At 38.7% G+C, this 18,195-nt stretch overlaps 2 protein-coding genes across 2 annotated transcripts in view; one reads left to right on the top strand and one right to left on the bottom strand.

Moving 5' to 3' along the window:
* The first annotated feature begins 12,355 nt into the window (after positions 1 to 12,355).
* Positions 12,356 to 13,275, top strand: LOC133738283 (nuclear transcription factor Y subunit B-4). The gene has a single exon (XM_062165789.1). It carries the CDS (start codon positions 12,417 to 12,419, stop codon positions 12,969 to 12,971), a length of 555 nt encoding a protein of 184 aa, XP_062021773.1. The 5' UTR covers positions 12,356 to 12,416; the 3' UTR covers positions 12,972 to 13,275.
* A 3,042-nt stretch (positions 13,276 to 16,317) lies between these two features.
* Positions 16,318 to 18,195, bottom strand: part of LOC133737825 (potassium transporter 5-like) — a 4,003-nt gene continuing 2,125 nt past the window's right edge. Inside the window, exons 4-6 of the mRNA XM_062165311.1 lie at positions 18,070 to 18,195; positions 17,719 to 17,973; positions 16,318 to 17,634 (exon numbers count right to left, since the gene is read on the bottom strand). Of these exons, the coding sequence (XP_062021295.1) occupies positions 16,610 to 17,634; positions 17,719 to 17,973; positions 18,070 to 18,195 (1,406 nt within the window). The 3' untranslated portion in view covers positions 16,318 to 16,609. The remainder of the gene's footprint in view (positions 17,635 to 17,718; positions 17,974 to 18,069) is intronic.

Below are 18,195 nucleotides of genomic sequence, written 5' to 3' on the forward strand. Positions count from 1 at the left end.
ACTTCTATGATCAGAAACACATAGAAAGAGAGTTTAAGGTTGGAGACTGGGTGTATTTGAAACTAAAACCTTATAGGCAACATTCTATGCACAAGAATGTGTTTCACAAGTTGGCACAGAAGTACTATGGTCCCTTTGAGGTGTTGGAGAGGATGGGGAAAGTAGCCTATAAACTCAAGCTGCCCTCCACCGCTAGAATTCACAATGTCTTTCATGTCTCATTGCTAAAGAAAAAACTTGGTCAAGATACTACAGTTGCTTCTCAGCTACCTCCAATCAGTGATCCTGACAACCCCAAGTGGGAACCAACGGCCATTCTGGACAAAAGAATCATCAAAAAGAGAGGTACAACTATTACTCAATGGTTGATCCAATGGTTAAGCACTACACCTGAAGAAGCAACTTGGGAAGATGCAGAATCAATATTGCTCAGGTACCCTACTTTTAACCCAGAGGTGGGATCAATTGATGTTGCTCAGGAGCAATCAGTTTACTAAGTGTTTTCTATACTGAACTTGCGGTCAAGTTCATTTTGGAGGGGGCAAAGTTGTTATGAAGAAGAGAATTACCTTTCCGAGTTGACTGGGAATAGTTGGTCACTTTTTAGTTTCGGTGTTATTCCATTTACCCTTAAACGCACCGTTTCATTTTACATAGAGATATAATCTCTTAGCTGTCTTTTGGATGTTTCTATGGCCTGTGTCCTGTTGACACGTGTAGGGCATGTCAACGTCTCTACTATATGAGCTGACATTTCTATAAAAATCATCAATCAATCAAAATATATTTTACTCTTGCTTTAGATCTTTCTCTACATTTTCTCTGTACTTTTCTCTGAAGCAAGAAGTTAGGGCCAGTACCCTATCAGGCTACCAAGTGGTCTAAGGTTCCTTTTGGGATCACTGGGGGGAGTAATTTGGGCTTCAATTTTTTTTTATCGGGCTTGGGCTTTACCTTGTGTTTTATCTATTTATTTTGTAAGATCATCTTCTCCTCTGGGGAAGGAGTTCATATGATCTCTTTGAGATATGCCGCCAAGAGTTCCAACAACATATGTGTCATATTCCCATAGATGTTTGCATGATATTTTGGCAGAGCTTCATGATTTTTAAAATAGTTGAATTGTTTTTTTTTTTTTTTTGAAATAGGGTCAGTACGGCTGCCCTCAAGCCTTGACCATTAATGAAACCTCATAATACATGGGGGGGACATGAGACCTAAACCCCAAAATACAATAAGCATAGAGAGAACATCCTAGATTAAAACCGGGATTCTCCACAAAATCTATGTATTCTAACAAGCACCAATTAGCGAAGAGTGCAACATTGGCTACTCTATTCGCTTTACAAAGGTGATGACATACCGGAAAGATTTTGCTCACGCAGAGCCATAAGTTACTATTACTATCAGCTTTCCCACTATGTTGCCACCGAAAAACAATTTCGGTGACACTAAGTTTCATCCTGCCACTAGGAGGTTGCGACCATTTGGGAACTCGCCACCAAGCTAGGGCTGACCAGACACACAAAAGGTGCAGTCCGGGACAGAGCCCACGTCGCCCTACCACTACTCGGTAGGGACTTATTACCGGCATATAGCCACAATTAACTAATAAAAGCCAAAAACAATAAAACATAAAGTAAAGGGAAATTGGGCCCATAGCCCAATCCCCACCTAGCCCAATCGAAAAGAACAGTTGCCTGCAAGCATCTCGCCACCGATCAACAAGAGAAATCGGCGCCGTCCATCCACCGGCGGCCACCCTACCGCACCAAGCAGCATTCGGCGTTCCACTGTCGGCATCACACCCACCGCACCTAACACACTCCGGCCGTCCCTCCACTCCGTCGATCTCCCCACCATGCCCGCAAGCATCGCCGCCCCATCCACCAACATCCCTCCACTGGAAGGCTCCAACCAATCCAAACCAGATCGGAACACTCCGATCCGATCTAAACCAGAAAGTAATCTTCCCCCTCCACACGACGGCTCCAGACCACACCAACCAGATCAGAGATCTCCGATCCGATCTGTGCCGCCCAGAACCCATTCTCGCACCACCAACCGACGACATCTCCGGCTGTCCTCTTCCCTTTCCTTGTGAGATCGACCCCCACCACACCACAAGCCGCTGAACCTGCAATGAAAATCCGGCAAAACCACCGCGCGATCTGGACCTCGAAGCTGCCACACAACCAATTCTGCGACTGGCCTTATTCCATTGAACGATACCGCCAGACACTAGATCCGATTCCATCCCGTCCGACGACGCCGCCACGAGGGCGAGCCGCCGGAGGGAACACGGTCTCTCTGTTTCTCTCTGTTTTCTTTCTCTTTTCTAAGTATATAGATATTATAACATACCTTGTATGCGGCGTATGTTGAATTGCTTACGTAATGACTATTTTGTCAAAAAAAAAAAAAATAAACAAATAAACAAAAAAACAAACAAAAATCTCAAGAATCATCACTTCCATATCTAATTACAAAGAATATATACCATTTTTACTTTAATTATGTAAGGGTTGTTCCAATTGAATGTCCAATTTTTTTCATCATGGTTGATTCATAAATCATCAAATCTCTCAACTTGTGACCTCATCAACCATTGAGTTAGCTGATCTCAGTCACATATATTTTTTTTCCTCGATAAGTAAATTTATTTCGGTCCAAGCAAGGCTGCTGAAAGAAAGAAGTCAAATGGAACGGGCCTAATCTTCAGTCCAGTAAGCAGCTTTCTTTCGGTGAATCCATTATGCCTAGGGTAGGCCTGCTTTTGGTTCCTAAATGGCTTCTGACAAGGAAATTTGTGTGTGTGTAGCTGCTACTTTATTTGATCAGAGATAATTTCTTCCGATGAGGTAAATATGCCGATGATGATTCTTTAACATGGCATTCTACATGCTTCACATCCATGCTATGAGAGCACGATCATTCCAGTGTACCACATTTATACTCTAGCCGTTACTAGGGGATTAGGTTCCTTAAAATGGTATATTATATGTTTAGCGCTTAATTATAGTGATTATAGAATACTAAATTAGTAATGGAATTCTCTAGATAGATCAAGCTGGCTCAATCAATCAATCAATTCATCTACGTATTCAGCATTGTGCACACTTTACATTATTGCACTCGTTAGAACTATTACACGACAGTGATTTCGGATTATAAAATAATTTCTTTGTAATGTCTAAGTTAGAATTTAGAAACATACGACAACTAATAAGTTTCTAGTACCAGGAATTTTGCCCTAGTCAACTTTCTAAATGCAATAATTATAATTATTCCCCCTTTAACCAAACTTAATTAGATTAATGAACTGCTAATAGAACACCAATGTTCTTTAATATGTGCTCTTTATGAAGTTAGTGCGTTTGTTTAGATGTGTACATGAAACAAAAAACACCAATTAGGACCCTAATCTCTTGTTTAAGTGGCTGCTAGGTGGCACATATTAATATAATATGTAAGCAAAATCCTGTATACATGGATGTGTTTAATTCCTTAGGGAACTTGGTCCAAAATTAAAGGCAGTGTACATACCAAAACCCTAATTTTCAAATAAATCTAGATCGGATCAACTGAGATGCCCACTAGCGCAAGCAAATTGGGGGGAATCTTAGCAAAGTGGGAAGCTGTGGCCCCTAAATATACATGAAGAAGAGGTTCATTTTTCCCAAGGCCCTCACCACACTAAAAACTTTGAATGTTGTCCAGGGTTATTTGTCATGACACTCCAAACTTGGGCATGACACCCAAAATTCAGGATATGACTTTATTTTTCTTTAATTGTATCATGGAGAACCCAAAGTAATCAAGTCTAAATATAATTATGTGTGCTAAGTAAATTTGTGTAATTACAGTTACGCACATCTTCATTTTGAATAACAGCTAACTACTTGGTTGCAAGGTAGTTTCTTAGTTTTGAATTCGCTATATATGCACTACTTCAACAATGAGTTGTACTTGTCATAAGGGTTCTCTTCGTATTATTCAAAAAAAAAAAAAAAAAGGGTTTCTCTTAGAGATAGCAATGAGGTTAATTATAAGCTTTGCTCCATTGCATTGATGTATGTACGTAGTACGTACTCTAGTTAACACGTATAAGATAACATTTTCTCTATATTAAAAGAAAAAAAGAGGTGAGTTTGAGGAGTGGACGTAACAACATAAGCTACTTTCAAACCCCCTATTGAGCTTGGGAGCAGCGCAATGCCCTCAAGAATTTTTGAGAGTCTCCTCCGTTTGAGGTGAGGATGGATCTACAAAAATATTAAATAATAATAATAAGAATAACAACAACAGCAACGACAACAACGCACGTTAAGGAAATTAATTAAAGAAGAAAAAAGAAATGATTTATTGTTGAAGGAATATCGATTTAGTGTGCCTTATCAAACTAGGAGTAGTAATAGGGGAGAAGGTTCTAGATTTCTCAATCCTACACGGATTGGTATTCCTTGTAATATTAGAACTAGTACTTTGTAATCCCTATATATAGGGCTCCTATTCTCAATAATAATACACACTTCTCTCATCAATCTCTCTCAATACCAATATACTTAAACACGTTATCAGCACGACTCTAGCCACAAAAACCGAAACCAACTATTCTGCCTACCTGCGTGCCTACTGCCCCAGCAGCCCCTTGACCGAGCTAGCCAAGCCTTCGCTGCAGCCTGCTCCTTGTGCGCCCAGCGCTACGCGCCCGTGCGCTCCGTGCTGCCCGCCTACGGGCCCGTGCATCTGCAGCCCCGCGTCGCTGCACTGCTGCTCCTGCAGCTCTGCCGCACATCTGCTGTCCCTGCAGCACCTACGCGCCCCTGCGCACGCATCCCTACTGCCCCTGCAGCACCAACGCACACCGACTGCACCTTTCCCCTTTCCTGTGCACGTCCGTCTGTTTGCAGGCTCCGAAACATCTAGTTCGGAACCTCAGATCAAAATATTTTCTTCATCAAAGTTGTTCATCTCTGTCTCTTCCATCTGACCTCCAAATTTCAGCCTTATCGGAGTTATTTTGAGACCAGTACAACAATCAAAGTGAAAACTGTTCAGAAGAGAATTTACTCCAAATTTCAACAAGCTTGACCTTATAAACATTCGCTGCACGCCTCTACTCGGATTGCTTCGCTCCATCACGCCTGCATCGACACGCACGTGATCCAAATACATGTAAGTATTCAAAAGAGTAAGTTTTGAAGTTCCTATAATTCGGAATTTATATTTCTTCTTCTTTTCTCGGGGACTTGAAAACCTCCCTTCTTCTAGCTACATCCCACCTTTCTTATAACGTGGGTTCGATCATTGAAAAGCGGAATCGTGGGGATTCACGCAATTAACGAACCAAGAGCGTTCGTAAGACTTCGGACTAAGAGCGTCCGTAAGCATCGATTTACGACCATACAAACATCATTGTTTCGGTCTAATCCAATCATTCTTGGAAATCGATTTCTTGGTAGCATAGCTCGGAAATCTTATTAGTTTTCGTGGAAGCATTGACTCCAAACTAACTTGTCCCTGTTTCATCTTTCAGGATGTCAAACATGAACAAACTCGATTTTGTTCCATTGGATTATGCAGGCAAAAGGTACTTAATTTGGGTCACTGATGTCGAGATCCACCTTAGCGTTTTCTGATATCGCTAAAGTGACGAGATCACACATACTTGCTGTAAACGTGCCTGCAAGGATTGATGTCCCTAAAAATAGAGGACATGACGCCATCTCAAGGGTATTTGAGCATGGCGCCAACGTCCCCACTCACAGTGATGGTGACGGTGTGGCTAGGTCCATGGCTCCTGCCAGGAAGCGCGGGAGGCCTATAGGTTCGATGGATTCTCGCCCAAGAAAGAAAGCGAGTTTGGCACAGAATAATCCATTAATCATCGATGAGAATAATCCATCTCATGAGAATATTTCGGATTATGGTTATGTCCAAGAGACATCATTGGGGGACGCTCCAATGTCAGAACCAACTCTAGAGAATAGAGAGATCTCCATAAATTACACTAGTGTACATGAGATGATGGATAGAAATTCTATGGCGATTGATGATGCATTTGCATATCATATTGCAAAAAGAATTATAGAATATGATGATATCGAACCTCGCTCTGTTGAAGAATGTCAACGAAGAGCAAATTGGCCTAAATGGAAAGATGCGATCCAGGTTGAATTGGATTCACTAACAAAGAGACAGGTATTTGGGCCTGTAACGCAGACACCCCCAAGTGTAAAGCCTGTTGGCCATAAACGGGTCTTTGTTAGAAAGCGTAATGAGAAAAATGAGGCGGTAAGATATAAAGCCCGCCTTGTGGCGCAAGGTTTCTCACAACGCCCTGGAATCGACTACGAGGAGACATATTCTCCCGTAATGGACGTTATAACGTTCCGCTACCTTGTCAGTTTGGTAGTTTCCGAAAAACTTGACATGCAGCTTATGGATGTGGTTACAGCATATCACTATGGGGATCTAGATTCAGAGATATATATGAAGGTTCCAGATGGACTTCAATTACCCAAATCAAGTGGCTCTAAACCACGGAGCGCGTTTTCAATAAGATTAAAACGCTCACTATATGGATTAAAACAATCCGGACGGATGTGGTATAACCGTCTAAGTGACTACTTGATTGGGAAGGGATATATTTACAATGAAATATGCCCATGCGTGTTCATTAAAAGAACAAGTTCTGGATTTGCAATCGTAGCAGTTTATGTCGATGACATGAACCTAATTGGAACTCTAGATGAGTTGAAGGAAACTGCTAAATACTTGAAATCCGAATTCGAGATGAAAGATCTTGGGAAAACACGGTTTTGTCTCGGTTTAGAACTCGAGCACCGTAGTGATGGGATTTTGATCCATCAGTCTGCATATACTCAGAAAATTCTAAGGCGCTTTCATGAAGATAAAGCAAAGCCTGTGAGTACTCCTATGATTGGTCGTAGTCTTGAGCCCGGAAAAGATCTGTTTCGTCCAAATGATGAGGATGAAGAACCATTAGAGGCCGAAGTGCCCTATTTAAGTGCAATAGGCGCATTATTGTACTTAGCTCAATGCACAAGACCAGACATCTCATTCGCAGTGAACTTGTTAGCTCGACATAGCTCTGCGCCAACACGCCGCCATTGGATTGGTGTAAAGACCATCTTTCGATACCTAAGAGGTACGATTGATATGGGCCTATTCTATCCCTACAGAGAGAAAAGGAATGACGGAAAGTTGGGATCGGACCCCAAAAGGCAAAACGCCCCCGTCCATGGAATGGCCGCCGGTCATGTTGCCGCCGCCGCCGCCGCTCATGGTGGCCTGCGTCCTCCTATCTCCCTCCATCAAAACGACAATGATGTCTTGATGGGATTTGCTGATGCAGGGTACCTCTCTGACCCTCACAAAGGTCGCTCCCAAACTGGTTATGTCTTTACCATGGGAAGCACTGCGATATCTTGGAGGTCTACGAAACAGACCCTTGTTGCTACTTCCTCGAATCATGCAGAGATTATTGCTCTACATGAAGCCGTTCGTGAATGTATATGGCTAAGGTCTGTGATTCGACATATTCAAGGAAGTTGTGGTTTGAAGTCTACCACAGATGAACCTACATGCATTTATGAGGATAATGCAGCTTGTATTGAACAAATGAAGTTAGGTTTCATCAAAGGCGACAACACCAAGCATATATCGCCTAAGTTCTTTTATAATCAGCAACAACAATCACTTCTAAAGATTGAAGTGAATCAAATCCGATCAGAGGATAATGTAGCGGACTTATTCAGTAAGTCGTTACCTAAATTCACCTTCGAGAAACATGTGAAGAGCATCGGATTGAGAAAGTTATCCGAACTCCCACGATTGTAGCAATCAGGGGGAGATATCGACATCAGGGGGAGTTATGATGTCTGCATGTTCGATCTCGAAGAGTGAAGGACGTGTTGTGCTCTTTTTGTCCTTCGACCAGGGTTATTTTTATCCCACAGGGTTTTTGTTACCTGGCAAGGTTTTTAACGAGGCAACGGATGAAGCGTCACCACCAAGTTTGAAGCGGCACAAGGGGGAGTGTTGAAGGAATATCGATTTAGTGTGCCTTATCAAACTAGGAGTAGCAATAGGAGAGAAGGTTCTAGATTTCCCAATCCTACACGGATTGGTATTCCTTGTAACATTAGAACTAGTACTTTGTAATCCCTATATATAGGGCTCCTATTCTCAATAATAATACACACTTCTCTCATCAATCTCTCTCAATACCAATATACTTAAACATTTATCTAATTGTTTAATTTTCTTAGCTAGATATACATACTAACAATTAACACGACGCAACAACCTCTTTATAACTAAACCCTAAACACAGAGGTTTCGTTTTCTGTACGATTGTGCTCGTCCGGCGGCGCGCGGAGGCTGGACTGGCCTCTGGCCTTCCTGTCGTCTATGGTCTGTTGCCGGACGGGTGATGAAGGCTATGACTCGAAGCAGCTCTCCAGGGACGGTGGATACTTGAAGTTTTGACAGACGGGTTCGGCGGTTTTTCGGTCCCATATCTTTTTCAAACACAGTGGCCGGTTGTCCGATTTCTGGGCGATGGGTGATGGATTGGGTTGGGGGGTGGCTGGATCTCGATCTGCTTTCCTTCCAAGCAGTGTCGCCGACTTCTCTTTGGATGCTTCGATCTGGTTTTTGGGTGAACTCTTGTCGAGTTTTGCTTGGTTTCCAGTTTTGGAGTTCCTGAGGGTTGGAGACGCTCCATTCCTGGCATCTGAGATCTGCAGCGACGGAGTTCTGGTGGTGTGACAGGATTCTGGTGGAGCTAGTTCGGCGGCGGCAGCGCTGGTTCTGCATGTATGGCTGCTGTAAGAAGGAATGGGCTGGGCCTGTTGAGCCAGTTTGCAGGGCCTTGACCCTACTGTTTCCTTGGGGCTGTTTTGGGCTTGGTGATTTGGGCTAGCTTTAGGCCTATATTATTTCTTGTTTTTTCGGGATCCTATGTTAGTAGCTTTTTACTTTCAATAATTCCTTAAGTTTTTTAGGGATTTACGCACTTTGTTGTGTATCTAGTGCCTCTGGAGTAGTACCAAATGAGGAATCCCGCTATGTCTACGTATCTAACTGTCTAGTGAGTGAGTCTATTGATATGTACCATTGTGGGTACTATCACTATCTTTTTGTCTAAATGTGGAAGGGTATGTAACAGCATATTCTGACTTGTGATGCACTATATATAAAAGTCGTTTCATTAAAAAAAAAAAAAAAAAACAACAATTAACACGACGCACGACATTTGAGTGTAATTAGCTTAGGGTCTGAACTCTTCAAGCTAGTTATGTGTACCTCACTTTATTATCAATGATCTTATGACTTATCATTTTTGTTGAATAAATGCATGTGTTCCATATTTATATGTGATTGAGCTATATAAGTGATCGCTAACGGATATTCTCTTCAAGCTAGTACGTTTAAGTAACACATATTGTCCATATGGATATATATGAGCACATGTACGTGTTACAAAGGATTGAGAATTTGAGATGCATAAGTTTGTCTTTGCAAGTAGTTGTCCTTAACTCCTAGCTAGGTCGATCGACTTCTACTTCTCTTGTGACCGATCGATCGTGTAAGTCGGTATATGTTCATTAAACAAGGACCACAAAAATCATGTTCTCTAAACAGTAGTTCTCAAACTGATCGATCAAGAAAGTCGTAAGGTAATTTCTATAAAAGGTAGAACATTGGAAGTTTGGAACATATATATTACATCATATAATTTGGATATATTAAAGGTGTGGTGGATATATAATATTGACTGGGGATGGGATATATTCTTTGACAATGTTAATTAAATTTTTAGCAGAGGAACTTAACGAATCTGTAAAAGGTTTCAAATTTCAATTTTCTTTTCGTTATAACCGTCCATTATGTTCTGTATTTTCTCAAGGATTTAGTCCAAGCAGTGAAAGAAGATCGAAGAGGCACGACGGTTTCATCAACTACATCTAAACCCTAATTATTATTAGCTAGTTTAAGTCCATTGAACCGCCCAATGCCATTTCTTTTAACTATTTGCCCTCTAATTCTCTATGTCTAGTTGCAATAATACAAATATAAACTGCCCAATTTGGCAAGTTTCATCCTCGATGATTTTTTTGTTTTCTTTTCGCCATTTGATACTAAGACGACGTATCTGCATATATACGTATGCATTCCCAATTTGGCAATTTGCAAATATAAATATTGAGACTAGCATAGATTAAGATCATCAGTAAGTACCCTATGACTTTAATTGGACCATGAACTAAACATCAAAGAAAACTTTGCATCGATCAACGGTTTTGTAGTGCTGTCGTTGACTGCACATGTTTTTCCATTCATAGGCTAAGATACTACGTACTATTTACCTAATTAATTATAGGGTGTAACAACTTTTTGAAAATCAACATACATATGATTACTAATTGGATGTGTTATACATGTTTCTTCTTCATGATTTGTTGAGAACAAATTTTAAAACATTGATAAAAACAAAATTCAATGACTATCATCCACAGCGATTATAGTAAGTATAATCTATTATGGTTTAAAAAAACGAATCTGATTTTATTATAAAAAGCAATGGTCTGCGCTCACAACGAATATTTCACATTAACTCTCCTCTTTTTTTTTCTTTTTTTTTCTCTCGTCATCAATGGCCTGCGCGCACAACGAATATTTCACAACTCTCTTCTTTTTTCTCGTCATCAATACGTGTTTACTTTTTCTTATTTTTCTCAAGTGAGTACAGTGAGTACTTGAATATCTATCAATCTATGAGATAATTAAACCATGTTGGAGATGCAGAATCAACATATTGCATAATTAAGTAAAATTACTACTATTCACTCAATTTCTCGCAAATCAACAATGGTTCAAAGAAACGAATAAGACTTTATTATAATTAACAACAGAATGCGCGGACCATAATGGCGTGCTTGGCGTAGTTGAGTGAGGTATAATAGATTGCCTACGAGGCGAGATGTTTTTGATTAGCATAGACTCCTCTGTGCTCCAATTGTTTCCATGTGGAGTAGTCTTTGTACTATTCTATGACCATGAATTTGGGTCATATTTATTTATGAACTTTTTACCTCAAAAAAAAAAAAAAAAACAGAATGTGCGCACATCGAATGATCCAAAAACTTTTTTTCTTTTCTCATCGTCAGTGTTTTATTTTGTAGTTTTATTTTCCAAGTCTTTGTTTGAATATCTGTGAATTAGTTAACTTTTATTTGAGATGTCCAGTCAAGCGCATCTAATCATAGTTAGGTTGTATGATTTAGAAAAATAGTTTTAGATAAGTTGAAATGAGCTGGGTGACTAGTTCCTTACAATTAAAAAGTCATTTTCACAAGGGTGGGTGTGGGAGGTTTCACAATTAGGCATGACAACAAGATTAGGACCTGTAAATTAATTTGCACCAAGCAAAGTTAGTAATTGTTTCCATGGATCTCACACTTGGTCGAGCTAGATCAACTACCACGAACTGCCACGAGGCAACCCTATGGAAGCCACCAATTATAATCGTGGTCTAATTAGGTTTTAGGCAAACCAATTATCAAAGAAAATTATTCATAATTAAAACCAGTCCAGAATTTCTGGACCTCGCTGTCACTCTAAGAAAGTTACTGAACGAGTACTATGTTTTTCGCTGTTGAATCATGTTATTACGAATCTATGGAGAAGTAGGTAATCAAACACTAGGGTTTTCAATATACAATTAATTTATTAGTCCATTCTTTTTAGGGTTTTTAGGCTTAAAGTACACGTGCCCACCTTTAGTCCACCAATTCAAATTCACAGCATTATTAAAGTAATTAATTCTTAATCTTATAATTGAGATCTTGCTTTAATCAGATCGGTGAAGTACCAAACGGGGACCATTTTCTCCATAATTGATGAGTTTGAGTTTTTTAACTCTTTAGTTTTCTCTTTAACTAGGATGTAGATCGATATTGTTATACGAATTATTTAATTTTAAAAACCTAGCTAGCTCATTTATAGTGTACGATTTAGTTTAGCTTTCGTATTTTTGAAAAATTAAACCCTAATTTCATGTATAGCTTTCGATTTAGTTTAGATCAACATTGTTCTCCTAACCAGTTAATCCGTTCAAGAGAGTAAAATACATTATTTAGAAAGTAAATTCTAATTGTACAAGATTGGAGACTTGCTTCAAATAAAAAATAAAAAAAGCTTGGAGAATTGGCTGTACGCTGACCGGGGTATTTGTCATATTGCGGAACTTTTTCATGAGTCCATATATACACACACACATACATACATATACATATAGATACATCGATCTAAGCTTCTATATAAAGCAGCAAACTGAGAGGAGCAACGTGTCTGTGTTTAAGAGGATCAAAACAAAAATTCTTATGGAGATGGTAGATAACAGAGGCAACAACAACAATATTAGTCCAGACTCCAGAGAAGGGTTTAACTACAATTTCGCAGGTGATCGTCACCATCACGATGAGGTGATTAAGGAGCAAGATCGGCTGCTTCCGATAGCAAACGTCGGTCGGATCATGAAGCAAATCCTTCCCCCCAATGCCAAAATTTCGAAAGAGGCCAAGGAAACCATGCAAGAGTGCGTCTCGGAGTTCATTAGCTTTGTGACCGGAGAAGCCTCCGACAAGTGTCACAAGGAGAAGCGAAAGACGGTGAATGGCGACGACATTTGCTGGGCCTTATCCACGCTGGGGTTCGACGACTACTCGGAGCCGCTGAAGAGGTACTTGAACAGGTTCAGGGAATTGGAGGGGGAGAAGGCTCAGCAGAGCAAGGCCAACAGCGGCGGTGAAGATCAAAGGAACGAAGTAGCGGAAGTGTCACCGACAAGAGCAAGTACTACTTCCACTTCTAATCCATTAGTGAAGTTCAATATGATCAATGAAAGGGGTAATAGCTCAATCTCTCGGCGATTTTGAATGGTATGAAGCTAGAGGTAATATACTTAATTACTTTTAATTGGTCTTAAAAAATTGTATGTGTTATAACATGACCATGGGTGGGTTTAATTTTAGGCTACGTTTCTTTTTCTTTCCATCTGGTGTGGTTTACTTCCTTAATTGACTGCTACAAGCTCAATAATTATGTAAAAATGTTGGAGCTAATCCTCTATGTCTTTACAAATATGAGGAATTTGAGTGCCCAAAAAAACAAAATATGATCTTTTGTTATAACTGGTTATGTGAGATACATAGATATGGTGAGCTATATGTCCTTGTTGTCTATCTGGATTTTGTTTATGAAATAGGGTACTTATTGTACAGGTAAATTATATCTTGCTAATTTTAACTTTCTTGTTCTCTAAAACCGCTATTCTTTCCTTTTCAAGTTTGTCCTTAACATGAATTCAAGCAGAAATAGCAGTGAATGTTGATAATTGTCGCTTATATATAAGGGGACGAAACTATAAGATGATCGATAACTTAGGTAATTTAGAAAACAATTGGAAACATTTAGGCAATTAGGCGTAAGATTTGCCAAGTTCAAGCAGGCATTAGGGTTTTTTCCCTTTGGTTATGAAGTTTATAGCTACTCACCAAAGATGAATTATATAAAATCTCTTTCAATTATAGGGCTATCTTTCAATTTACTGTGATCACAACCATCACACTCTCTTTCTAGGGAAATCCATCGATCGACGGATTCTCGTTTCAATGGTAGAGCATTGTTATCATTTTTTCGGGCTATGGCCGGGTTCATTGAGCTATCAACAATATTCATAAGAAGTTGTACTCACATAATCCTCTAAAAGAAAACACACACACAAAAAAATACAGAAAACAAATTTTTATTTTTAAGTTTGTTTTAGTTTTGTAGTATGGTTGATCATGGGGCTAACACTTCAATAGGTCACCAAAACAAAAATTAAGCCCTGCATCTAATTACAACAAATAGGCATGCTACTATACTAGCTCATGTGAGTAGAAATAATTGACTAATTAATTAATTGTTGGATTTTCCTTGTGTAACTTGCTATTAGGGTTTGGGTTTCTTTTATTGAGTATGAGTCTACTCTATCAACAATTTTTTTTTTTTTCTTTCTTCTTTTCTTAAAAGAGGATCAAAGGATTTCTTCTTTTCTTACAATTATTCCAATGGTTGATATATATATATATATATATATATATATATATGTGTGTGTGTGTGTGTGTGTGTGTGTGTGTGTGTGTCAGTTCGAGATACACAATTGATTAACTACACTGTGTCGAGTTTCTTGAATATTATGCTGTAGGATTACATTGATATAACCATAATTGCTCAACAACTTTCATATATTAATTATGAGTATTAATTATGAGATCAAAATTCGTTGGTCATACCTTTATGGTGTGAATGAGATCAATCTGACAGTGAAAATATTACAAGAGATCGAAATTCATTCTTTTGTTTATGGATCTTCTGTTACTAAATTTCATTAGTATTTCAACTTGGTATTTAACTGAGTTCGCTACTTTTGTAATGTAGCATATTTTGGATCTTGTTTCTTTGGGGGACATTATGTGATCTTGATCTTAGTACATATATACTAGCCTAGTACTGCAGATCGATTTAGTTCATCGATCTGTTCTGTAACTCTCTCAATTCTTAGATCTAGAGACAATCAACACAGACGCAAACTACAGCTTGGGGCTAGCTAGCTAGTTCAGGCCTTGGTCCTGACAACAGAACCCCAAATTTATGTAAAAAATAAAAACAGCTAGTTGAGCTGATGCATTATGCAGCTGATATATATGTACAGTTCATAAGTAGAAGCTAGCTAGCTGCTTTCTCTTCGTTCTCTACTTTTCTAACTAAACTAACTCCCATTCATTATTTTTTATCTGTTGTCGTGAAGAGGCTAGGTTACTTTGTGAATTTACTATCTAAGCTTAGGGTTTACCTTGATATATAATTTAACCCTAATTAGTTTAACCTTTCCATGGTTAATTTTGTCGTCAAACCCCCAACAGGTCTCGATCATGCCCCCGATTTAAGTAGTTTTCAAAATATTCAAATGCAGTGAACTTGGATCATCTTCCCACAAGTGAGGATGACTAGCTAACTCTAATATTATTGTCAAGTTCTTTGAAGTTTATGCCTAGATTCTTCGCAAATGAAGACAAAAGAGGAGAGAAGTGCGAGAGACTAGTATTGAATTAATATTATTTCTAGGGTTCCTCTCATATCATATACTTTACCTATATATTTGCCATCTCGATATTTGAGAAAACCATCACATATATTTTCTTCTTGATAACTACAAAATTAAGAAAAAAAGTTTATACTTATTGAGACAGAATGAGATAATGGATCTGGAAGCCTAACGAAGCCTAACATTTAGTTCTTAGTTGCTTGATAATAATGCAATTCTTGATCTTTACTTTATCATAAGCTCATTCTTTTACAAGATGAAGTGTCCATGAGAGAATAGTACTAGTGCGAATATATATATATATATATATATATATATATATATATATATATATATATATATACAGATTTGCTCACCTAAGGGACAGTTTTAAGGAACTGTGAGGGACAAATGCATCTTAACCACATGTATTAAATATAAAAGAAGAAATTATAATAACTTAAAACTGTGCATTTATTGAGAGAGAAATTTTAGCTTCTTATTTTACAATTCACACTTTTTTGTTGTTGAAATTATTATAAGAAAATAAAATTTAAGTTACTAACAAAGCAAACATAGAGTGCCGATTGTAAAATATATATAGTGTGAATTCACATCTCATATAATATATATATATATATATATATATATATATATATATTTTTTCCTGGAGAAAAGATTTAGAGTCCCAGTAATGGAATCTGCCAAAGAAGAGCCCTAAATCTGACAGGGGCATGTGTGGTTCATGAGTTCTCCATGTGACACCTAGCAGAGTTCCCAACTCTACACGTGCTGGCACATACTTTGTGTATTTTCTTTCCGGCTTTGTAGTGGTTTCATGGCAAAACTCAAAATAATAATGAATTAAATCCAGCACCTTGCACTCTTTTTTTTTTTTTTTAAACATGAGAGGAAACAGTACAGAGAATAAATCTTCTGCGAAGTTGTATCAAAAATTCAAAATTTACATATGAAATAATTTTAGTAGGAAAATTATGAAGCCAAACATTATTATACACTAATGGTTTCATCCTTGTAGTTTATCTGTAAATAGATAGAAAATCTCAATAATGTCGTAAACTCTTTGTTTATGTCCAAAACGATGTCGTTTTAGCTTTTAATGTTTGAAATTAACCTTTCGTCTGTCAACCCTGAACATACAATTCTCTGAAAAATGCATTAGCATAGCAATATTCATATAAGTTTATATACTAATCACAATGCCTCTAATACTATCTAAGAAGCTCTCAAGCCTCGATCACCCTATCAGAATTTTCAATTTTGATTTTTATTCTTTACAAGAAGACCTTTCTATTTGAGCACCAGAACGTTACTCAATTATCTATTGAACGTTACTCAATTATCTATTTAGCTACACTTTTCTAAAGCTGCGAATCTTATAGACTTGTACACATTTACCTCCAGATCTTCTCTCTGTATGTTGTACTATAGTTCATAAGTCATGCCCACTTTTAACATGCGCTTGTGAGGAATATCAAACACTTTGTCACTCTGCCTCAGATTTCGCTTCAAGAAATTGTAAGCATAATCAATCAAGATCCTTTTCGCTATCCCAGCTCCTTTCGCAGCCGTCACTTCATTCTCACCAATTAAGTGCACAACCCCCCGATGCCACGCTTTGTCAATCGCCTCAATCTCTGTCTCCAACAGTATATCGTCTTGTTGTTTCCTTTGATCTTCATCATCATCAAGTACTTGCTTTACATTCTCGTTTTCGTTCTCATTCTCATTATGACCATTTCCATTAACCAACTCATGATCATCACCTTCTAACTCAGCAGAAACTTCCTTTTCCAATTTCTCTCCATTGGTTATGTGCATGGTTCTTTGAGATAGCCAAAAGTCATCCCTTAGGAACTCCTTCAATTTTTCTATCAGCAATCCTTCAAAGGGTTCATTCTCATTTCGGACATCTGTGTACCCGTATCTAGCGACACATCGGAACACATTAAGCTCTCTAGGCTCCACTCTGCGGAAAAGAAAACGCTCCTCCAACGGAACCTTGCTTATCGGTAATGATTTGATGGAGACAAAAACCAGGACTGAGTGCAAAGCAGGCACATTTGCCGCGTAATGACTGAAGATTGGAGGAATTCCTTGAACGAGTTCTGAATAGAACATGGCGAGGCCAGGCATGCGGCAAAAGTTTTTGTCCACGGCAAGTTGCTTGAGCTTTTCAGGGGAAATTTTGTGCTCGAGCTCGTAGTAGTACTTTCTTCGATGAACATCGTTCCACACAAACATTATGAGCATCAGTAAAGTGGCAATTGCCAAAGGAAGATATCCACCTTGGTCAAATTTGTAGAGCACCGAACTCAAGTACATAAGCTCCACGCTTCCGATGATAAGAACATATGAGATAATGAGAAGTATTGGGGTTTTCCAAATCATAATCATGATTAGCACCAGGAAGGACGACGTAAGCGTCATTACAAATATCACTGCTATGCCTGTAGTGAATTCATGAAATAGTTTCATTTTAATTAAAATCAGTGGATCATTATCTAAAATATTGATCGAATACGATCACTTACCGTATGCATTTCCAATCTTTGTGGTGCTTCTGAAACCCAAGGTGACTCCAACACAAGCCAGCATGAGAAGGTAGTTGACCTCCGGAATGTAAACTTGTCCTTCATACTTGGTCGATGTGTGCACAATTTTCACACGAGGGAAACACCCTAGTGAAAGAGACTGTTGGATGATTGAGAAGGTACCCGAAATCATGGCTTGGCTGGCTATGATTGATGCCATTACGGCAACCCCAAACATAGGCCAATACAAAGGATCTGCATACGCGCAACATAATTTGTATATATGTTAGTCACACCTTTACTTAGTCAGTTACATGTTTATGATAATAAAGGTAAAGGGCATAAATTTACTTGGTATGGACTCATAGAAGGTGTTCGCAACTAGAGTCTTGTGCTCACGCAGAAAAGAGGCTTGTCCGGTATATGCAAGTAGGAGAGCTGGGTAAGTCACTGAGCACATACTAATCTGAATGGATC

This window comes from Rosa rugosa, chromosome 3 (assembly GCF_958449725.1).
Source record: "Rosa rugosa chromosome 3, drRosRugo1.1, whole genome shotgun sequence".
NCBI classification, from domain to species: domain Eukaryota; kingdom Viridiplantae; phylum Streptophyta; class Magnoliopsida; order Rosales; family Rosaceae; genus Rosa; species Rosa rugosa.

What these genes read in the sequence shown, in the direction of transcription:
- LOC133738283 (XM_062165789.1), top strand. Translation starts at nt 12,417, where the DNA reads ATGGAGATGGTAGATAACAGAGGCAACAACAACAATATTAGTCCAGAC.